This window comes from Elephas maximus, chromosome 3, assembly GCF_024166365.1.
Source record: "Elephas maximus indicus isolate mEleMax1 chromosome 3, mEleMax1 primary haplotype, whole genome shotgun sequence".
NCBI lineage: Eukaryota > Metazoa > Chordata > Mammalia > Proboscidea > Elephantidae > Elephas > Elephas maximus.
This window is the reverse complement of record NC_064821.1, coordinates 81,148,063-81,171,379: the sequence shown is the minus strand read 5'-3', so window position 1 is coordinate 81,171,379 and position 23,317 is coordinate 81,148,063. Positions and strand designations below refer to the sequence as shown.

Genomic DNA, 23,317 nt, shown 5'->3' with positions numbered 1-23,317 from the left:
CTGGCCAAGTTGCAAGAAGACTGTGTAATGCATAGTCATCTATTCGTGATGTACATTCAAACCAGAACACCAAGCCCACTGCTGTCGAGTCGATTCCAACTCATAGCGACCCCGTAGGACAGAGTAGAACTGCCCCACATAGTTTCCAAGAAGCGCCTGGCGGATTTGAACTGCCGACCTTTTGGTTAGCAGCTGTAGCACTTAACCAACTACGCCACCAGAGTTTCCGATGTACGTTCACCTGCCATTAATACTTGCTGTCTGCCTATTTCTCCTTTTCTTCCTCCTCTACATTGTTATTATTTGCTGTATCATTTGAAAGTAAATTACAGCAATCATGACCTTTCACCCCTAAATACTTCAGCATGCATCTCCTGAGAACAAGGGTAGCGTCTTACGTTGGCATGGTACAGTGATCAAAATCGGGAAGTTGAACACTGGGACAATGCTATGATACAACGCATAGTCCAGAGTCAGATTTCAGTGATTGTCCAAATGCTGGCCTTTATAGCAACATTTCTTCCCCTTATCCAGGATCTCACATTGTGTTTAATTGTCATGTCAACTTAGTCTCTTTTAGTCTGGAACCAGGTCCCTGGGTGGCGCAAACGGTTTGCGCTTGGCCACTAGCCAAAAGGTTGGCGATTTGAATCCACACAGCAGTGCCACAGAAGAAGGGCCTGGCGATCTACTTCTATAAGACTACAGCCATTGAAAACTCTATGGAGCACAGTTCTATTTCGACATACACGGGGTCACCGTGAGTTGGAATCACCTTGAAGGCAACGGAGCAACAGTGGCAGTCGGTCTGGAACTGTTTCTCAGCCTTTGTCTTTTATAACATTGCCATTTTTGAAGACTGTAGGCCAGTTGTTTTTAGAATGTTTCTCATTTGAGTTCATAGAGATCTCCTTGTTCATTTTTACAGTCCTTGCTTGTGTGGGTGTACCATAGTTTATTCAACCAGATTGCTGTGTATGGACATTTAGGTTGTTCCCATTATCTTGAAATTACAAATAATGCCACATTGTACGTATGAATTTCATATTATTAGAGATATATCTTTCTGGTAAATTCCTAGAAGTGGGATTACTGGGTCAAAGCGTAAATAAATGCATGTACAGCTGTCAGACATTGCCAGATTGCCTTCGCAGGGGCAGTATCACTCTGTAGTCTCCCTGGAGTGCGTGGGCACGCCTGCTCCCTGACTTCTCTAACAGATTGTGGTGTCCAGCTTTTCCATTTTTGGCAATCTGATAGATGAGAAATGGAATCTCAAAGTAGTTTTAATTTGCATTTTCTTATTAAGAGTGAAGTGGAATATCTTTTTATATATTTAATGATTTTTGTATCATTTTTGGAGGGAAATTGTTAATGTCTTTTGCCTTTTCTTTCAATTAGGTTTTTCATTTTTTTCCCCTAAATTTTTAAGATATTAGCACTTTATTATGATATATCTTGCAAACATATTTCTCCCAGTTTGTCATTTTTTTTTTTTTACTTTGATTATGGTGTTTTTTGACATGCAAAAGTTTTGTTTTTCGTAGTGAAAATATACACAACATGCATACCAGAACATTTGCCAACACAACTTCCATGTTTACAATTCAGTGACATTGATGACATTTTTCATATTGTGCCACCATTATCACTGTCCCTTTCCAAAATATCCCACCACCATTAACATAACCTCAGGGGCCCCAGAAAAGCTCCCCCTCTTCCCTTCACTCCCATCCCTGGTAACCGTTGATCCTCTTTGGTTTCTGTATATTTATTTATCTCATGTAAGTGAGCTCACGTGGTGTGTGTCCTTTTGCAGTTGACTTCTTTTGGTTGGCATAATGTTTTCAAGGTTCATCCATGCGGTGGCATGCGTCAGAACATTTTTTCATGCAAAAATGTTTTTATTTTTATGTAGTTGGATCCTTCTTTTTAATTGCATTTGAATTTTGAGTCTTAGTAGAGACATCATGCTTGGTAAAGTAGAGGGTCAGCAAAAAAGAGGAAGACCCTCAACAAGATGGATTGACACAGTGGCTGCAACAATGGGTTCAAGCATAACAGCGATTGTGAGGATGGCACAGGACTGGGCAGTGTTTCGTTCTGTTGTACCCAGGGTCACTATGAGTTGGAACCTAACAACAACAGCTTCTTACACCCAGGCTATAAGGACTCCAACCCATGCTATTTCTAGTCCTTAAATTTTTTTTGTTTATATTTACATTTCTATTTTTGGCATGGGGTGAGCTATGATACGATTTCGTCTTTTTTCAAGTATTTATTCAGTTGTTCCTACACCATTGTGTAAAAAATTCGTCTTTGCGCCAATGATTTAAGATGCCAGCCTTTATCAAATACGGAATTCCCATATGTACCTCAGTCTTTTTCTGGACTTTCTATTCTGTCCCCTGGTCCGTTCAGTCTACTTGTGTGGCAGAACCACATGTAAATATTTAATGTAAATAAAGATAATACGTACATATTTTAGATTCTGAGAGCTGGAATTTAAGTCTGTAGTTAGATATTTTTCATTTACCTCAATGTCTTTTTCTTTCTCAACCCCAGAAAATTTCCGCTGCTTGTGCACCCATGAAAAGGGCTTTGGCTTCAAGGGCAGCAGCTTCCACCGCATCATCCCCCAGTTCATGTGCCAGGGCGGCGATTTCACGAACCACAATGGCACCGGGGGCAAGTCCATCTATGGGAAGAAGTTTGATGATGAAAACTTTATCCTCAAACACACGGGACCAGGTAGGACCCAGTTGGTGTCTGTGGTGACTGAGGCTGGGCTAGGGTTAATGCTGTGGAGGACGCAATGACAGGTGCAGCTCTGAGGAGTCACAGCTACTGAACATGTGGGCAGTGTTCAGCCTTGCTGGGGTGGAGTAAGCTTTGGGCTTATAAAGGTTTTTTGTGTGTTTTTATTCAAGTTCATATAAGTCTCTTTTTATTACAAGAGAAAGGATCATAGAAGCCTGGTTCTGATACCACAGTGGTGTGTTGTTGTGATTGTTTTTGTAACTTTATTTTACATAATTTCACACTTACAGAAAGGTTCAAGAACCACACAGGAGCTTTTATAAGCCTTTCACCCAGATTCACCAGTCGTTTCCATTTGCGACCATTATTTTCTAGTTCTCTTTTTCTTTATATATTTATAGACAATGCACATTTTTTTCAGAGTCATTCGAGAATAAATTGGAGACCTCATGTGCCTTCATCACTAAATGCTTCAGTGTGTATTTCTTAAGAACAAGGGCACTTGCTTATGTTACCACAGCACGAGCTATCAAAATCAAGAAAACTCACACACGCAGTGCTATTATCTAATCTACAGTGATTATTCAGATTCCATCCTTTGTCACAGTGATGTCCTCTCAGAGGCTTTCATAGTTGGCATACATTGGATACTTAGCCCGTACCCACTGTCCACCCCCATGTCCACGCTTCTGCATTGGCCTTGCTTGGATCCTGGGATCCATCACTGTACACACTTTCCTTACTTAGGCCTTCAAGCCCCACTGCCTTTCTCGTGATCTCATATTCACCCAGTACCAGCCTCCCTGTCTGTGGTGCTCACTAGTCCCCTTTGAGTTGAGAAGTACAAGTCATAAGGGCGCCTTGAGCACTGCCCAGGGTCCTTTCAGGTTTCTCCAGTTAACTCTCTTCTCCTCACTCCTCAGACCTCCAGCATTGCCCTTGTACACTCTCAGTTGATGGTCTTGCTTCTTATTTCATTGAACAATAGAAGCAATCAAAAGAGAACGAATTTGTTTTCCCGTGGGCAGAGCCGCTAACCTGCCTGTGTGGTCCTCACTGATCTGCCTGCCTTCCTGAGACAGTGGTGAACCTCCCGGCTCCAATCTGAGGCCGGCCCTTGCCCTGGGACCCTGGGTCCTTCTCCTCCCTGTCCTGCGTCTTCCGTTTTACCCCGCGCACTGACTCACTCATTCCCATCCGTGTGGAAGCATGCTGCAGTGTTACCAGTCTTTAAAACAAATAAAACAACTCTCTGTTGATCCGTGTTCCCCTTCCAGCTACCACTCCAATTCTCTAGTCCCTTTTTGGCAGAAGTTCTTAAAAGAGATATGTAGCTCACTGCTTCCAGCGATGCTTTCATCTCCGCCCTATCTCACTCTCTTCAAGGATTCCAGCAGCCTTCATCTTGCCAGCAGTCAGTTCTCAGCCCTTTTCCCCAGCTCTTAGCAGCATTTGACACTGTTAATCACGCTCTCCCTGGACCTTGTTCTTCACTTGGCTGGCACAGCATCTCTCTCTCCTGATTTTCTTTATGCCTTTTTAATCATGTATAAAATGGAGTTAGCCTCTAGGCTCAGATCATATAAACAAGTTTTTCTTACCTACGTGAACGCTTGTCGGGGAACTTGAAAGTCCAAGAAAATTTAGAATAACTCTTCGTTGGGTGGGATATTGCTGGGCATCTCGATTCCCTGGCCCCTACCCACTAATGCCACCAAAGCTAGTAAACCAAAAACTCACTGCCATTGAGTCACCAGTGGGAAAAACAACAAAATCAAACCCGTCTTTGAGTCGATTCTGACTCAGAGTGACTCTGTAGGACAGAATAGAACTGCATCATAGGGTTTCCTAGGCTGAAATTTTTATGGAAGCAGACTGCCGCATCTTTTTCCTGTGGAGTGGCTGGTGGGTTCGAACCACCTACCTTTCGGTTAGCAGCCAAGCACTTAAGCACTGTGTCACCAACACCGCCGGTATCACAACAAAAACCTGTTGCCATTCAGTTGATTTTGACCTGTAGCAACCCTATAGGGCAGAGTAGAATTGGCCCGTAGGGTTTTCAAGGCTAAATCTTTATGGAAGCAGACTGCCACATCTTTCTCCTATAGAACAGCTGGGGGGTTCGAACCACAATTGCTTAATCACTCTGCTTCAGGGCTCTTTCAACAAAAAGCATACCCTGAAATTTCCAGGTAGTCCCTGTTGTTTTTAGGTGCTGTCTGGCTGGTTCTGACTCATAGCAACCTTGTGCACTACAGAATGAAACACCATCTGGTCCTGCAGCATCCTCACAATCGTTGTTACGCTTCAGCCCATTTTTGTAGCCACTGTGTGTCTTTCCATCTCATTGAGGGTCTTCGTCTTTTTTGGTGACCCTCTACCAAGCATGATGTCTTTCTCCAGAGACTGATCCCTCCTGATAACATGTCTAAAGTATGTGAGATGAAGTCCTCACCATCCTTACTTTTAAGGAGCATTTTGGCTGTACGTCCTCCAAAAAAGATGTATTCATTCTTTTGGCAGTCCACGGTATATTCAGTATTCTTGACGAACACCACCATTCAAAGGCGTCAGTTCTTTTTCGGTCTTCCTTATTCATTGTCCAGCTTTCGCATGAATATGAGGCGATTGAAAACACCATGGCTTGGGTCAGGCACACCTAAGTCCTCAAGGTAACACCTTTGCTTTGCAACACTTTAAAGAGATCTTTTGCAGGTGGTTTGCCCAATGCAATGCGTCTTTTGATTCCTTGACTGCTGCTTCCATGGGCGTTGATTGCGGATCCCAGTAAAATGAAATCCTCGACAACTTCAGTCTTTTCTCCATTTATCATGCTGTTGCTTTTTGGTCCAGTTGTGAGGATTTTTGTTTTCCTTATGTTGAGCTGTAATCCATACTAAAGGCTGTGGTCTTTGATCTTCACCAGCAAGTGCTTCAAGTCCTCTTCACTTTCAGCAAGCAGGGTTGTGTCATCTGCATAACACAGGTTGTTAATGAGTCTTCCTCAAATTCTGATGCCCTGTTCTTCTTCATATAGTCCATCTTCTTGGATTATTTGCTTAGCATCCAGATTGAATAGGTATGATGAAAGAATACAACCCTGATGCACACCTTTCCTGACTTTAAACCATGCGGTATCCCCTTGTTCTGTCCGAACAACTGCTTCTTGATCCATGTACAGATTCCTCATGAGCACAGGTGAGTGTTCAGGATTCCCATTCTCCACAGTGTTATCCATAATTCGTTATCATCCACACAGTCGAATGCGTTTGCATAGTCGATAAAACACAGGTAAACACCTTTCTGGTATTGTCTACTTTCAGCCAGGATCCATCTGACATCAGCAGACATCAGCAGTGATACCCCTCTGGTTCCATGAACTCTTCTAAATCCAGCTTGAATTTCTGGCAGTTACCTGTCAGTTTACTGCTGCAGCTGCTTTTTAATGATCTTTGGCAAAATTTTGCTTGCATATGATATTAATGATGTTATTCAATAATTTCCACATTCAGTTGGATCACCTTTCATGGGAATAGGCATAAATATGGATCTCTTCCAGTCGGTTGGCCAAGTAGCTATCTTCCAGATTTCTTGATAGAGATGAGTGAGCGCTTCCAGTGCTGTATTTGTTGAAACATATCAATTGGTATTCTGTCAATTCCCGGAGCCTTGTTTTTCACCAGTTTCTTCAGTGCAGCTTGGACTTCTTCCTTCAGTACCATTGGTTCCTGATCATATGTTAGCTCCTGAAATGGTAGAACGTCAACCAGTTTTTTTTTGGTATAGTGACTCTGTATGTTCCTTCCATTTTCTTTTGATGCTTCTTATGTCGTTTAATATTTTCTCTGTAGAATCCTTCAGTATTGCAACTCGAGGCTTGAATTTTTTCTTCAGTTCTTTCAGCTTTAGAAATGCCAAGCATTCTTCCCTTTTGGTTTTCTGTCTCCAGGTCTTTGCACATGTCATCATAATACTTTGTCTTCTCAAGTCACCCTGTGAAATCTTCTCTTCAGCTTTTACTTCACCATTTCTTCGTTTTGCTTTAGCTACTTCACATTCAAGAGCAAGTTTCAGAGTCTGTTCTGACATCCATTTAGGTCTTTTCTTTCTCTCCTGTGTTTTTAATGACCTCTTGCTTTCTTCATGTGTCATGTCCTTGATGTCATTCCACAACTCATCTGGTCTTCAGTCATTAGTGTTCAAAATGTCAAATGTATTCTTGAGACGGTCTCTAAATTCAGGTGGTATATACTCAAGGTCGTACTTTGGCTCTCGTGGACTTGTTCTAATTTTCTTCAGTTTCAACTTGAACTTGCATATGAGCAGTTGATGATCTGATCTGCCGTCAGCCCCTGGCCTCGTTCTGATTGATGATTTTGAGCTTTTTCATTGTCTCTTTGCACAAATGTAGTCAATTTGATTCCTGTGTATTCCTCTGGCAAGGTCCACATATATTAAAATTAAAAAAAATTTTTTTTTTTAGTCGCCATTTATGTTGTTGAAAAAAGGTACTTGCAGTGAAGGAGTTGTTGGTCTTGAAAAATTTGATCATGTGATCTCCAGCATTGTTTCTAACACCAAGGCCATATTTTTCAACTACAGATCCATCTTCTTTGTTTCCAACTTTCTCATTCCAGTCTCCAGTAATTATCAGTGCATCCTGATTGCATGTGAGATCAATTTCAGACTGCAGAAGTTGGTGAAAATCTTCAGTTTCTTCATCTTTGGCCTTAGTGGTTGGTGCGTAAATTTGGAAATAGTCGTATTAACTGGTCTTCCTTGTAGGCATATGGATATTATCCTATCACTGATAGCATTGTACTTCAGGATAGATCTTGAAATGTTCTTTTTGACAATGAATGTAACGCCATTCCTTTTCAAGTTGTCTTTCCTGGCATAATAGACCACGTGATTGTCCTATTCGAAATGATCAATACCAGTCCATTTCAGCTCACTAATGCCTAAGATATCGATGTTTTTGTGTTCCATTTCATTTTTGACGATTTCCAATTTTCCTAGATTCATAGTTCATACATTCCAAGTTCCAGTATTACCCTATTGAGAACCACTGGCCCAGGCAAACACATCCAGTCCAGGGCTTTCAGTAATATCCATAAATTAATCATTTTGGCTATTATAAGTAATGCTGTGAAGATTTGTGTACAAGATTTTATGTGGACATGTGTTTTCATTTCTCCTGGGTCTGTACTTAGGAGCGGAGTTGCTGGGTCATATAACTCTATTGTTAACATTTTGAGGAACTGCCAGTGTGTTTTCCAAAGCGGCTGCACCATTTTACATTCCCATCATCTATACATGATGGTTCCAATTTTCTGTATCCTTGTTATTATCTGTCTTTTTTATTACAGCCATTCTAGTGTGTGTGTGGCACTTGACTGCTAACCAAAAGGTTGAGTCCACTCAGAGGAGCCTCGGAAGAAAGCCTGGCAGTCTGCTTCTGAGAAGTCAGCCGTTGCTATGGGGCACAGTTCTACTCTGACACACATGGGGTCCTCATGAGTCAGAATCAACTTGACTGCAACTAGTGTGGTTTTTTTTTTCGTGTGTGGAAGCCCTATGGGGCAGTTCTACTCTGTCCTATAGGGTTGCTATGAGATGGCAACAGATTTGGTTTTGGTTTGGTGTAATAGTATCTCACTATGGTTTATATTTGCATTTTCCTGATGACTAATAATGTTGAGTATCTTTTCGTGTGCTTGTTGGTCATTTGTGTATCTTCTTTGGAAAAATGTCTATTTAAATCCTTTACCCATTTTTTAAATTGGGTTTTCTTTTTATCACTGAATTCTTTATATATTCCATATATAAGTCTCCTACCAGGTAAATGATTTGCAAATGTTTTCTCTCATTCCGTAGCCTGTTTTTCACTTTCTCGATGGTGTCCCTTGAAGCACAAGGGTTTTGAATTTTGATGAAGTCCACTTTGTTTTTTCTTTTGTTACTTGTGCTTTTGGTGTCATATCTAATTTTCTTCAAAGAGTTTTATGGCTTTAGCTCTTTGATTCATTTTGAGTTAACTTTTGTGTGTGGTGTGAAGAAGGGGTCCAAGTTCTTTCTTTTGCACACAGATATTCAGTTGTTTCAGCACCGTTTGTTGAAGAGACTTCTTTCCCTGTTTAATTGTCTTGGCACTCTTGTCAAAAATCAGTTGACCGACCATAAATGTAAGGGTTTATTACTGGACTGTCAGTTCTGTTCCATTGATTCTCTGTGTCTTTTCTTATGCCAATACCACACCCTCTTAAGTTCTGAGGCTTTGTAATAAGTTTTGAAATCAGGAAGTGTGAGTCCTCCAACTTTGTTCTTCTTTTTCAAGCTTGTTTTGACTATTATGGGTTCCTTGCATTTCCATATGAATTTAGGATCACTTTGTCAATTTTTGCAAAACAGCTAGCTGGAATTTTGATAGGGTTTGCCTTGAATCCACAGATGAATTTGGAGAGTATTGCCGTCTTAAAAATATTATGTCTTCTAATCCATGAACATAGAATCTTTCCATCTGTTTAGGTCTTCAGCTTTTTACAACAATGTTTTATCGTTTCCAGAGTGTAAGTTTGATACTTTAAAAAAAAATTTATTCCTAAGTATTTTATTCTTTCTGATGCTCTTATAATTGGGATGGTTTTCTTGATTTCATTTTCAGACTGTTCATTGCTAGTGTATAGAAACTGAATAGACTTTTATATATTAATCTTGTATCCTGCTGCCTTACTGAACTCATTTATTAGTTCTCATAGTGTTTTAGTGGATTTCTGAGAATTTATTACGTATGAGATCATGTCATCTGCGAATACAGATAGTTTACATCTTCCTTTCAAATCTAGATGCCACCTTTTCATTTTCTTGCCTAGTTGCCATGTCTAGAACCTCCAGTGCAGTGTTGAATAGAGGTGCTGAGAGCAGACGTCTGTGTGTTTCTGATCACAGGGAGACAGTGTTCAGTCTTTCACCATGTGGTTTTTCATAGATGAAGAACCAGGCTGAGGAAGTTCTTCTCCATTCCTAGTTTGTTGAGTGTTTTTATCACGAAAGGGTGCTGGATTTTGTCATGCTTTTCAGCATCTATTGATATGATCATGTGCTTTTGTTCTTCTGTAGCTTTGGTGTATTACATTGATTGGTTTTTGGGTGTTAAACCAGCCTTGCATTCCTGAGATAAATCCACAGTTATCTTTTGAGTGACTCTTTCACTAGGCTGAGCTCTACCACAGGGCTGGGGACTGTTTTGCTCACCATTGTCCCCAGGGTTCAACAGGGGCCTGATTATAAAGTAGACACTTAACAGATATTTGTGAAATAAATGAAAGAACAAATCAGTATTAGTTGAATGAATGACAAGCTGAACACACCCTAGTGGGCTGTGCGTCCAGTTTCTGAGCCTGCCTGGCTGCAGGGCCATAGACAGGTCTGCACAGATGTCCTCCGAGGCTGGGAGCCGGGGGCACAGGGAGCCAGTGTGGTTGTTTCCTCCCTCAGGCCTTCTCTCCATGGCCAACTCCGGTCCAAACACCAACGGCTCCCAGTTCTTCCTGACGTGTGACAAGACAGACTGGCTGGATGGCAAGCACGTGGTGTTTGGGGAGGTCACCGAAGGCCTGGATATCCTGCGGCAGATTGAGGTAGGTGGTCGGAACGAGCCTCCTCCTCCCCTGCCCTTGGTGCACAGCCCTGTGCGGGAGCTGAGGGGCGCTCCCTCTGAGGGGACAGGTTCCAGGGTGGGAGTGGGCAGGTGGGGTGGGTACCCTAAGCAGCTCTTTACCCCCACCTCCTCCCTCCCCTGATTCCTCCTCTCCTGTTCTGCACGAAGGCCCAGGGCAGCAAGGATGGGAAGCCAAAGCAGAAAGTGATCATTGCCGACTGTGGAGAGTATGTATGATCTGGCACTTTCTCTGCTCTGCCCTGTGCCCTCTCCCTGCTCCTGCCCCGTGTCCAGGGGAACCAGCAGGGAGCCCTTCTTTGGTGACAGCTTAGAGTAGCTCCTTCGCAGAGTGTGGCTGTGGCCACAAGGAGCTAGTCCAGGTACCTACCTGCAGGCACCCACTGTGGACAGTTACTGACTTCGCCAGGCCTTTGCTGCCAGGGCCTCTCCTGGGCCTGCTGGGATGTTTTCTTCTGGTAAAATAAATCCTAGTTCTTGTACTGCCGTCTGCTGGCTGGGTCCCACATATTTTCAGAGGTTGACCACTGCGACTGGGTTGTCTGCCTAGATGGGCCACAGCACCTGCCCGCCGCTTCTCTCTCTTCCCGCGGGCTGAGTCCCTGAGAAGACACCTTTGTTGGACCATTGCAGGGCATTGGAAGTCAAAACCAGTGTAGAAGTGCCTCTGTCTTTCTGTCTTCTGCTGTCAGGCAGAAGAGTTAGGTCAGTCAGACAGCAGCCCAGTCGTTGTGCCAACTGACTCTAATGGGAACCTGTAATCAGTCTAAGGGATCCACTTGCTCTTGATTCATTCACTGAAAAGTAGTGAGGATTTTATTATCAGAGTGCTCAGTGCACTTCTTCTGCCAGGCACTGTGCTTGGTGCTGGGGAGACAATAAGAAACAAGACAAGAGTTGGTGCCTCTCTGACCCCTCACCCTCTTCCTGTCTGGAACATGCAGTCTTCCATCTCCGTCTGCAGCTTTGCTAGGCTGGCCTCTGGTCTTCTACCTCATGCATCTCTCATGTGCTGAGCTGAGCCTGGCCCCATCAGTCACCTTAGCCTCCTCCAGGGCTGCCACCTGCTCCCCTGCCACCTCCCAGTATCTCTGGCTGGCATTGAGTCTCTCCTCAGAAACCACTGGGCTGGGCTGGCCTCTCAGCCTGTGTTCTCATTTTGGGTTGAGATCAGAAGGGAAGAAGTCTGCTGCCCCTTGCCAGGGGACCCTAGGCCAGCTTCTGTGGAGGATGGCATGCCAGCCTTGCCTCTGGCTGCTCCCTCAGCTGGGAGCCACTGTTCCTGTCACAGGGCGTTGCCCCTTGATGTAAGCGTCTCTCCCCTTGCCGCCGAGTGTCAGGACAGGCAGCAGTGAGGCCAGGACCATGCCTGCTCTGCAGGGCTGGTGTGTTACCCAGGAGAGAAGAGGATGTGTGCCAAGTACTCAACGTGGGGGCCGCAGGGGTAGGGGGAGAGCAGGCTGGCCCAGGGCCGCAGGAGGGACTGGTCATATGACCCTGTGGAACGGACTTTTCCTGGGAGGACCTCATCACTTACTGTACCTCCCTTAGTTGCTGTGGGAAGAGGGGCAGTCCAGAGAGCCCAGTGGGAGAGGAACCATTGGGTGGCAACTGCCCACCTGGCACTGCAGGGCTTCCCCAGGTGTTATCTCAGGGCCCACCTCAGGACCCATGTACAGGTGGTTACCTGAGCCTCAGAGAGGAGGTGCCTGTCCGCAGACATCCAGCTCCTTCAGCAGAGCTGTGCCTCCTGCTTGCACCAAGTGCTACAGAGAGGAAGAGAAAGTTACAAGTCCAGGGACTTGGGGTTAGTAGGCAGCCCATGCTCCTGGCCTCCTGAGTCCTGGGTGCTGTACAGATGCGGGGTCACAGAGCCTCACAACCTTCTCTGGAAGGAATTGTGAGACCTGTTGTGTGAGAAAACTAGGGCTCATATGGAGAACTCAAGTGATGGAATGCTACGGAAAATTGTTTTCAAAGAATATTTAATAGCAAATTTTCAAAATATACATCAAATAAAGCAAGTCATCAAACAGTACATAGAGTATGATCCTAACTCTGTAAAATGTCTATTCTATGTAAAGACAAAAACACCCGCCAAGAAGAAAGACTGGAAGGAATTATTAACACTGTTCTCTCTGTGGTGGTTTCATAGGTGGTTGTATTCTGTGTTTGTTACTTTCAAAATTTTCCCCGGCACATATAATTTTTTTTAAGACAGAAAAAAAAGTTTTTTTTTTATTTTAAAGAGGGTCAGATCCTTGGTCAAGGCTTCCCACTAAGAAGAGAAACCTTAAATAGAAAGTTTTCCCCTTCAGCTTCCCACAGGGCACCATGGGCGCTGTGCCTGCTAGCAGGACTGCGAGATGCCAGCATCTCTGAGAGCACAAGGGCAGGGCACTGCCATGCCCCGAGCAGAGGCCGACACATTGCTGGTCACCCCCATGGCAGGTGCAAGGCCTCACCTCATCCCAAGGGATGACCCAGTTTAGAATCTAGGAAGAGCAGAGCTTTGAAGTAACTACAGCAGCAACTCCAGGATACATCCTTGGAGAAGTGAGTTTTAATATGAAGGCACTCAGGAGAGGCTCAGAAGTTGCAAGTTCATTTAAAATATGACCACTAACAGAATACTAGTCATTTAACGCATCTGTGCAGACACCGTGCTGAGTGCCCTGTGGACAAATCCGGCCCCCGGATTGGGGCACAAGCAGTACGCCATTCTGGAGGAAGCAGCAGCCTCAGACGCTGTGTCATTTAGTCAAAAGGCAGAGAATTCCACACCAGGTCTACTTGTTCGCTCCTTCCCTGTGACTTCGTAGGGAATTTCTCCAAAGCGTGTTACCCACGTCCCTACACAGAGACACATTAGAGAATGTCATTTGTGTGGTGACTTGGCACTGGGGCCAGTGCAGCATTTGTGAAGATGTCCCTGGGGTGTTTGAGGTGGACAAAGCCATTTGCCCCCGCTGAGTGGTCCTTGGTGAACTTCCTTCCTGTCATCGCTTATCTATTGCTGTCAGTGGGCCTGAGCTGACTGCCCTCATTTATCCTCCTGATGTGCAGCCTCGAGTGTTATCTGGGCTGCAGAGGCAGCAGGTAGACAAGCTTGTCGTGGTAACTGGATCTGAGCCCAAATGACCCTGCCTCATGGGCTTTGTGTCTGCAATTGCCTCACTTCCCTGAGGCCTTTTCTATTCATTTTCTTTGGTGGCTGCCTGGGTGGCTGTGGGCGCTGGAAGTCTGTCAGGAAAGCCGCAGCTTACAAGGAGTATCATGGTGCTTATGTTCCTGCTCTGCGCGCCGATGGGCAAGGCCAAGTCTGCGCTTTCAAAGCATTCCTTTGTCGAGCTCCTGGCACCCCCCTCCCCCCACCACCCGGTTGTGTGCTGGGCATTGAAGACACCAAACGTTGACATTTAGTTGTCAAGTAATCAGCTAATTTCCAAGCCTCTGCTGTCCTTGATGTTGGGAGGAGAGCTGTCAAGTAAGGTCCTGAAACAGCAGGTGGACAGCATGTCACATGGCAGCCTTCTGTGAGTGGAGATGCAGCTGTGGATTCTCCGGCTGTGAGTGAGGACAGGATAGGGTGGCAGGCAGATTCTTCGGCTGGAAGGGCCTCTGGAGATGAGAGTCCCATATCCTCATGTCACAGATGGGAAACTGAAGCATGGATATGGAAGGGGACTTGTCCAGACACCAAGCAAGTCAGTGGCTGATCTGGAACCAGATACAGGTCTCACATCTGGGCCAGTGTCACGTCCTACACCTGCCAGCTTGTGCTTGACGCCCTAGGCTGATGGGCAACTCAGTCGACAGGTTGGCCCGCCCTCTGTGCAGCAGAGGGTCTCCCAGGTCCAGGTGGAGGGGCTGCTGTCCTGCAGCGCAGCCCCAGCCCTGCCAGACCTGCTCTCCTGGAGGTCCCTCCTCGGAGATGCGCATCCCTGGGCAGGGCCTGTGGACAGGGCGGGCCCAGGAGCTGCTTTTAATGACGGTATTTCAGGGTTTGTGCAGCTGGATGTTGTCTGCACCAGCAGGTTAATTACAGGCTTAGCAAGTCAGAAATCAAATAAACACTCCAGCTCCCAGCAGCTGTTCCAAGAACTGTGGTTTCCCGGAACACTGGAAGCTGAGACAAACCTCCCTACCCAGCTCAGCTTAATTACTGCCTGTCACTCCCCTGGGACAGGGGCCTTTTTGGCTCACAGGCCCCGAGAACCAGGACAGGGCTCCTGGGCACACAGGTGACACAGACTGATGACTAGTTTGTTCTTAATGCCTCGAAGCTGGTGGGCACTGGCTTACCCTCCCTTGCATCCTGCCTGGCCACAGGCTGCCCAGCCCTTTCATGCTCTGTGGGGAATGGACTGCTCCTGCGCAGGGTTTGTTCCAACTATGAATGGTTGGTAGTGGCTGTTTGGAGCTCTTCTGTGGAGGGTTTTGAGGCCTGTCTGGGTTTGGTGGAGAAAGAATCCAGGTTGATTAGTGATGTTGGGCATGGCCGAGCATGTAGGAAATGGTATCATCTGTGCTGTGCCAGCCCAGACCACTCATAGCAGCTGCTGCCCTTGCTTTTGCCAAGAGTTAGCTTTGTCTCAGTGCTCAGCTCCAAAAGGGTCAACGTGGTGGAGGTGGTTGAGGGAGCTGGAAGCCCCAAGTTCTTAGGTTTTCTGCGGGGTCACATCTCTTCCCCAGGCAGCAGCAGGGACAGGCCCAGCATAGGAAGATGGAAAGACAAATGCCATCAAACATCCCCACTGGCTTCAGCCTTAGGTCATGAGGCCCATCCAGCTTGTTCTGTTTCTGACCTATATGCTTCACTGTGTCTGGAGGCCAAGTTATGAGTCCAAGAAGACACTGTGCTGAGGCATGTCCATTTTGTCTAATTATGCCCTTGGGAAGGGGAAGACCCCCTGACTGCCCACACCCAAACCTTGTGGTGAAGGGTGGAAAGCCTGAGCCAGCCAACCTTGGGAATCAGATGCTCCTTGGACTTCCCTGGCTTGGCCACAGACAGGTCCCAAGATAGATAGGACTTTGGTGCTGACCCCAGGCGCCCCCGTCAGCACACACCTCCATGGCTGCTGTGTGCCTTAGGCTCACCAGGATTGGGGAAGGACAGTCTCCCACAAACCCCAGGGTAAGAGGAACAGAGGGTCCTGGAGAAGACCAGAGCCCTGGCAGGAAGTGGGCAGGGGATTGTGCTGACCTCAGAGGGCCCTCCCTCCCACCCCTGCCTGAAGTATGACTGCATTTGAGGGCTTCCTGCCTGGAGAGGGGCCTGACTAGGTGGGGCAGGAAGGCTGCAGCAGGCCCAGGCGGGTGTGGCCTCAGTGGCAGCCACAGGCCTTGACCACCATGTTGCGGTGCTTGCGCAGGATGACGTTGTTGCTGCTGTCGTAGTAGAGCACGGAGGTGGCGCTCAGCTTGATGGGCGCACAGCACGCCTTGGGGACAGCCTCAGGCTTCATCAGGTGCACCTGGCCAGGGAGGGCAGCAGCAGAGGCATGAGCAGGGTAGCCTCCTCTGAGGACCCACCAAACCCCCAGCTCCCACCTGCTCCCTGCACAGGCTCCAGCTTAAAGCTCTCTGGCCCTGCACGCTCCATCCTCTCCTGCACCCAGACCAGGTGCTAATAGGCATGACTGACCGTGCCACTGCCCTCCTGGGCCCTTCATCTCCCCCCACTACCCTCAGGGCTCAGCCTGCCACTGCCCTCCTGGGGCTCTTCACCGCCCCCCCCCAGGGTTCAGCCTGCCACTGCCCTCCTGGGGCCCTTCACCAACCCGTCCCCCCCAACCCTCAGGGCTCAGCCTGAGCCCCTGGCTTGGCGGTCCAGGCCCCACACACTTGCCTCACTGCTCCCTGGACCTCCAGCCTGTGCCCTGCCATGTCCACCCCCTTCAGACATAGAAAGCCCGCTGTTCCCCAACACACCATTCACCTGGTGCCTGAGTCTGGTGCCTGGAACTTCTCTGCAGGACCTCCTCTGGGATTCCTCTACTCTGTCCTTCTCTGTATCCCTGATCATGTCTTGTCATGATCTGTTTGTGGGTCTGTCTCCCTCTCCAGAGGGTGAGCCAGTAAATGTTCATGGAACATTCTAGACATTCAGGGTTCACTTTTGATGTGTTTGGCACTATTATCTCTCAAAGTATTTTCTGCTTTCATGACAACTTCTTTGGCAAGCGCTGCTCTGTGCAGATGAGGAAACTGAGGCACAGGGACCACAGGGCGCATCCAGAGTCACATGCCATTGATGGTGTGGCCAGGATGGGGCCCAGGATGTGAGCTCTCCACCACACCCCAGAACAGCTTTCACCCACCACAATAGCCTGACTGAATGAGCCAGTCATTTTCAGCCTCCATAAAAATACTGGTGCTGAGACTTGGCTGGATGAGCTGCCGTTTACGCTGAAGGTCCGCACGGTCAGCACCACCGTCCATCAAGAGACATGGAGACAGGAGGAAACCTGCTCCTGGCAGTGCATGTGGGCTGCTGAGCTGGCCAGGACCTCCAGCCCTCACAGGTGCTGCTGCTGTGCAGGACCCAGACAAAGCTGTCTGACAGGGGGCCTCTCCCACAGCCCAGCCTCCTCATCCCTGTCGCCCCCATCACCTTTGTCTGGAAGCCCCAGCAAGGTCTCTCCAGGGATGCCCACCCAGACTGGGACAGGGCCGCTGCTCCCCACTTTCCAGTCTCCCCATGTGGGGCTGGGCTCTCGGCATTTATGGGCCCATCTGAAGAGGCCAGGAGACACCACCCACCAGTGCTGGCCACGGGGCTCTAAGGCTGGGAACTGGGGAGGGTCTCTGCTGAGCTGGGACACTCGAGAGAGAAGTGAGCACCACCAGGCACTGCCATTCTGCGACTCCCCACCCGAGAGCAGAGCTTTGTCAGATGAGTGACAAAAAGAGACACAGCCTTTTATATCGTCCAGAACCGAAAAGAATGTGGAGTCTAATGTGTTACTTCATTCCATTCATTTTTGAGGCATGAATATGTGGGATACCAAATCAGCGCTCTTGGGTACAAACTGCACGTGTTTGGGCCCCTCAGTTTTCTCCTCTGTCAAGTGGGTATAGTGATACTTTTCTCGTTTCCAACAAAAACATTTCTCTGACACTGGCCTTGTCCAGCCCTTCCAGCATGGAAAACGTGGAAATATCCCAGACACAGACGCTGCTTTCACGGTCTCAGTGGAGAGTGATGGGACACAGAGCAAAACATTTCAATAAACTACCAGCACAGTGATAAAAGTGGGCCCACAGTGCTCCAGGAGCAAGAGTTGCTGACCACCTGTGCCCTCCCCTGGGGGAGGCGTGCACCACTCAGGGTGCCCAGAGACAAGGGTCCTGGGACGTGCGGGCAGGGGGATAGGTTGGGCGAAGGGGCCTGCAGAATGGCTAATGAGGGGCCTTTCACATCTTCGATGTGAAAAACAGATGAAGTTGTGCACCATAGATAAATTTGTAGGCACAAGTAAGGCCGTGCGTACCCTGCTTACTGGATAATCCGTCGCTGGATATAACTACCCACCTGATATCACCACTTGAAGATCTAATAGGATCTCAAACATATCTGCTGAAGAACTACCGATTTCCACCAATCCTCCCCTCAACCCTAATGACAATACTGCCCCGTGCCAGGCCTTCCCTGTCCTTGGTAAATGAGGGCCTCATCTACCCACGTTGCTCAGGCCACACACCGAGAAGGCACCTGATCCTCTGCTTCCCCACTCCCTCTATCCGCTCCATGGGAGAGAGTCCCGTTGGTCTACTTCCACTATCTATGCTCCTTTGACCACTTCTCACCTCCCACCCAGCCACCCTGTCCAAGCTGCCACCAGCTCTTGTCAGGAACCACAGCAGCTGCCTCACTGTTCTCCCTGCCTCCTCCACCCTCAACCCCCTATGGTCCATCCTTTCCACAGTGGCCAGAGAGATCCTTGTAGAGAGGCAGATCATGACACTGCTGCTTAAACACTCCAGCAACTTCTCGGTTCACTTGAACTAAAATTCACCATCCTGACTGGGGACCACAGGCCCTCAGTGACCCGGCCCTGCCCACCTTCAACTTCACCTCCCTCCCCTTCGCTTACTCTATGCCAGCCCTGCCTCCCTGCTGACCCTGAACCCATCAAGCTCCTTATTGTCTTAAGGACTGTGATGGATAATTTTATGTGTCAACTTGATTGATTCTCGGTGGTTTGCTCAGATGATGAACTATGTGATGTGATGTGATGTGATGTAATCACCATCCACGATGTGATCAGCCAATCAGTTGAAAGGGGAGTTTCCTGAGGTGTGTGGTCTGCTTCCAGAATATAAGTGGATATTCTGGCAGAACGTGCGCTCTCTCGACCCTGCACTCTTGTACTTGCCTGATCTCTGGATCATAGGATGTGAGCCAGCAGAGGTATCCCGCCTGCTGTCTGACCTGCTTATTTTGGATTCCCCAGCCCCCACAATCCCATGAGCCAGCAGAGGTCTCCCACCTGCTGCCTGGCCTATGGATTTGGGACTTGTCAGGCCCCACAATTGTGTGAGCCATTTTCTTGAAGTAAATCTCTCTCTATATATACACATACATCTTACTGGTTTTGCTCCTCTAGAGAACCCAACTAAGATGGGGCTTTTGTACTCATTCCAAGTCTCCCTGGAACATTCTCCCTCCAGCTCTTGACTTGCTCCTCCTCCTGCAGCGGCCCCACCCAGTCTCCCTCTGCTGAGTGGCCCACACTCCTTTTCCTCACAGAAGGCATCAAGTCCCCTTTGTCTGTGAGTTCAGGGCAGCAGCCCCAGCAGGCAGGGTCTGTCTGGTGTGTTGCCCAGCACACATGGGGTGCTCACATCTATGGCTGAGGGCCTGGGCCAAGGTGGTGACAGAGCGGCATGGAGGGGACAGATTCTTGGGAGTGCAGGTGAGATTGTCACACCTGATAACCCCCGACAGGGGCCGTGGGAACCACATCACATAGAAGACAGGCTGGGCAGGATTGCTCCACTCGTGTCTTAGCATCACCCGGAGCTTTTCCAAAGGAAGTCAACTGCTGGGTGCCCAACAAACCCCATCAGACCCTTGGGAAAATAAGCATTAGCATAACATCAAAGCTGCTTTTGTTAATCCGTTTGCTCTCAATCTAAGACATTGAGTCTAGAAAAACATAAGGCTCTGGGATCCTAGGAACTAGGATTCCAGGTTAAACGTTCTAGAAAGACGATTCAACACCAGAATCAACAAACACAGAAAGAACTAACGATAAGCAGGAGCAACAATGTTCCCATGAGAAAAAACTTCAAGCATTTAAAGTTCCCTCAGAACCTGGGGCATCAAAAAGCATACAGTCTATAGAAACCACGAGGAGCTAGGAAAGGACTAGGGAAAAGTCCGTGAAAGGAAACTGAGGAGCAGAGAGCCACAGCCCACAGCACGTTAGTGCCACACCCTAGCGTTCCCTGGCACACGCCAAGGCGGAGGCACACGCCATGAGAGGGTGTGTAGAGGCACACGCACAATGCTCATACTGCGTGTACATGCATCACAGGAAGGCAGCGCACACCGGTGCATGTGGGCAGACGTGTGCTAAGTCCACACAGGTACCAGGTGTGTGTGCATGTCTGTTACATGTGTCTGTGTATCTGACCGCATGGAGGTGTGCCTGAGTCCACGAATGTCCCATGTGTGCAAGTACTGTGCGTAGATTGTGTGCGTGCATGGCTTTTTAGTCGATGTCTGAGGTGCATGTAGGTTCCGGTGTATTCTGTGTCAGATTCTATTGCAACGAAAACTCATTCACCTGCGGGCTGTACTGTATGAGCTCCCTCCCCCTGCCCCTGACTCCCACCCCCCACCCAGGGTGCAGGCAGGATGGGCGCAGTACTAACCAGGGACTGCAGGATGGCGTGGTTGGTGGCGTTCATGCAGGAGTCTAGCGGGAAGGCGCACTCCCCCTCACAGTAATAGGCCGAGTAGCCTTGGGGGGCAATGACCCAGTCCTGGTAGGGAGGGAAACAGTGAGTCCACCATGTGCCCCTCTAGGGCCCCTGGGCCAGCGCTGTCACAAGACAACTCGGGGCTGTGCCTCCCTGAGCCACAGGACCGATCAAACACCCTTGGGCCCCACCACCACCCCAGAGGCCTGAAAGCCCCTAAAGACCCTCAGTGGACAGGGCTAAGCACTGACCCCCCCATACCCTGTGAGCGCCCCACCAGCCTCCCCCGCCCACCCGCCCCACGGCCACAGCTGTAGCTGCAGCAAACACACGGAGGCCCTGGCCACCCTGCCTGGGTGCCCTGTGGCAGCTCTGACATTTCAGTTGCCTGAGGATTCAGTCTTGCTCACTATAAAAGTAGCACATTCTCACTTTAGAAAACTTGGAAAATACCGAAGATAAAATACATAAAAAAGAAAAAATCACCCATAATTCTACCTCCTCTCTGGAGGCACACTTAGGATTGCAAGGTGGGGTTTGTCAATTAAGAAAGGAGCAGAGTCAGGAGTTACCAGCCAGCCCAGGTCCTGGAAGCTGACGTAGAGCTCGTGCCGCCGGCACACCTGACGCCCAACGGAGCCGTGGATGTCATCTGAGGGGACAGAGAATACAAGATCTTTTCTGGGGTCCGGCTCTGTCCAGCTATCCTGTGGGTGATCCCAGGGAAGGGGCCACCCTGACGGGCATATTTGTTAAATAAACAAATGATGGGAATCTAAAGCATCTGATCTCATAAAGCCCAACCCTGGAGCTCAGCTTATGCCACAATCCAGCTCAAGAGCCTTCGATGGCTCCCGATGACTGCTGAGTAACCCCACGCTCAGCCTGGCCCCTCCCCGTCAAAGAGGACCCTTGGCCACACCAAGGATGGAAGACAAGCACATCCTTTTGCCTCCAGAGACAGCTCCTGCACCCCACCCCCACCCTCTCCAGCCACATCCATTCCATACGTTCAAGTGTGCTCAGCTGAGGCCAGCAAAGGGCAGCACCCATGAAGCAGGGAACATGGCAGGTCAGGCCTGTCCCTGACACCAACAGGCTCTGCCCAGTGTGGCGACCTTCACATAAACAACTGCAGATCCTGCAAGTGTCCAAGGAAGAACCAAGGGCCAAGGGGGCCTGTAGCTGCCCAGAGGAAGGGGCGATTCACTCTGAGCGAGGTCTGGGGAAGGCTCCTGGAGAAGCCAGGGGAAAGCAGAGAGGGGACTTCCAGGTAGAAGGGTGGCCAGTGCAGAGGCTCAGAGCCTGAGAGAGGGGAGTGGCCAGTCACCCCGTGCATGGGGCAAAGGCTGGTGTTGGGAGAGGTGGCTGGAGGGAGACTGGTCACTTGAGCCATCCTGAGGGCCCAGAGGGCGCTGTCCCACCACCTGCCTCCTGCGCAGCCTCTCTAGGCAAACGCCTGCCAGAGCTCAGAGCCAGGCCAGCCCCGGACCTCACCAAAGATGCCGGGGAGCCTGTGTGGCTGCGGCAGCTCGTTGGTTTTCTTCAGCGGCCTCCTCTTCAGCGGCCTCACTGCCCGCGGGGCTCGGATGGGACCTGGGCTCACCCTGAAGAAAGTGACCACAAAGGGCTGTTTGGGGCGCGGCGCCCGGCTCCCCAGCAGACCGGCCATGCCAGGGTCCACGCTGTGCCCTGAACAGAGAAAGGACAGAGGCGGTCAGTGAGGGTGGTGGTCTTGCATGTGGACTCTCAGCTGGGGCCTGGACAGGCCCAGGAGTACTGAGACCTGAGGGGGACCTGCTGTGCCTCAGTTTCCCATCTGAAGACCTGAGTCCTAAGTCCAGCCAGGTCCCTGTAGGCAGGTCTGAAAGAGGTGGTGAGTGGGGGTTCCTTGGGGAACCAGGTACCCTTATGAGTGATGACCATGAAATGTGACATCTGCAGAGCATTTTCCCCGTTTTAGTCATTTTACACGCTCATCTCACTCAATCTTTACAGTAATCCCGTACTTCATGTTTACAGAAGTTGCTGCAGTCAGGGGCCCTCAGCCTCAGGGTTCCCCCCTCCATCTGAGGACTCTGAGGCCCTATTCAATCTCCCACCCCATGCTTTCTGGGGATGTCTGGGTATGCTTTATGGGACCACCCAGCTAATTTTAGGAACCACTAGCATTAGTGATGGCTGCTCTGATCCCCACAGATGAGACCCCCAAAGCTCAGGGGGTGGAGACACTTGAAGGAGGTCCCAGAGCCGGGGCTCAACCCACGGAGGTCTCCTTCCAGCGACTAAGTTCTTATCCACTCAGAGGGATTTATGGTGAAAAAAGAGGAAAGGCTGTAGGAAGGGACATGGTTTGGGCCCAGCCCTGGGAATAGCGAAGCCTATAAAAATGGGGTTTTATCCCACAGTTGCTGAAAGGCTGAAGATGACAAGAAAAACCTAAGCAAATTAGCCCCGGGAATGTAAAGACGCCACCAACAAAACCACCTTTCCGTACCTTTTTTTATTTCCAAATGTCCTTTTTTTTTTTTTATAATTGTAAAAGCAATATAATAACCACAGTAAAACAACTTTTGAGAAAAACATCACTCATAAGCCTCCTCCTCTAGCATATCCATTTTTGTTTTTTAGGGTATTTTCATAGGTTGTGTTTTATTCATCTCGTGCTGCTGTAACAGAAATACCACAAGGGGATGGCTTTACCAAAGAAAAATTCATTTTCTCACAATCTAGTACACTACAAGTCCAAATATAGGGCATTTAGCTCCACGGGAAGTCTTCCTCTGTCACCTCTGGAGGAAGGTCCTTGTCATCAGTCTTCTCTTGGTTTGGGAGCTTCTCTGCTCCTATCCAAAGGACGTGCTCTGTTCCTGGAGATGCTTTCTTGGTGGTATGTGGTCCCCCTGTCTCTCTGCTCACTTCTTTCATATCTCAAAAGAGTTT

The 23,317-nt window shown here is 48.6% G+C and overlaps 2 protein-coding genes across 6 annotated transcripts in view; one reads left to right on the top strand and one right to left on the bottom strand.

The window, feature by feature from the left end:
- The window catches only part of LOC126072932 (peptidyl-prolyl cis-trans isomerase E), a 31,416-nt gene extending 15,766 nt beyond the window's left edge, over nucleotides 1–15,650 (top strand). For 2 of the 4 annotated variants that reach the window (XM_049878866.1, XM_049878865.1), the window contains 3 exons: nucleotides 2,566–2,751; nucleotides 10,258–10,400; nucleotides 10,589–15,649. In XM_049878866.1, coding sequence (XP_049734823.1) covers nucleotides 2,566–2,751; nucleotides 10,258–10,400; nucleotides 10,589–10,657 — 398 coding nt within the window. In that variant the 3' untranslated portion in view covers nucleotides 10,658–15,649. Of the gene's footprint in view, nucleotides 1–2,565; nucleotides 2,752–10,257; nucleotides 10,401–10,588 lie in introns of all 4 variants that reach the window. The other 2 variants (XM_049878867.1, XM_049878864.1) reach the window with 2 other exon arrangements.
- A 13-nt stretch (nucleotides 15,651–15,663) lies between these two features.
- BMP8A (bone morphogenetic protein 8a) overlaps nucleotides 15,664–23,317 on the bottom strand; it is a 34,813-nt gene continuing 27,159 nt past the window's right edge. For both annotated transcript variants that reach the window (XM_049878860.1, XM_049878861.1), the window contains exons 4-7: nucleotides 21,872–22,066; nucleotides 20,947–21,026; nucleotides 20,327–20,437; nucleotides 15,664–15,918 (exon numbers count right to left, since the gene is read on the bottom strand). In XM_049878860.1, coding sequence (XP_049734817.1) covers nucleotides 15,769–15,918; nucleotides 20,327–20,437; nucleotides 20,947–21,026; nucleotides 21,872–22,066 — 536 coding nt within the window. In that variant the 3' untranslated portion in view covers nucleotides 15,664–15,768. The remainder of the gene's footprint in view (nucleotides 15,919–20,326; nucleotides 20,438–20,946; nucleotides 21,027–21,871; nucleotides 22,067–23,317) is intronic.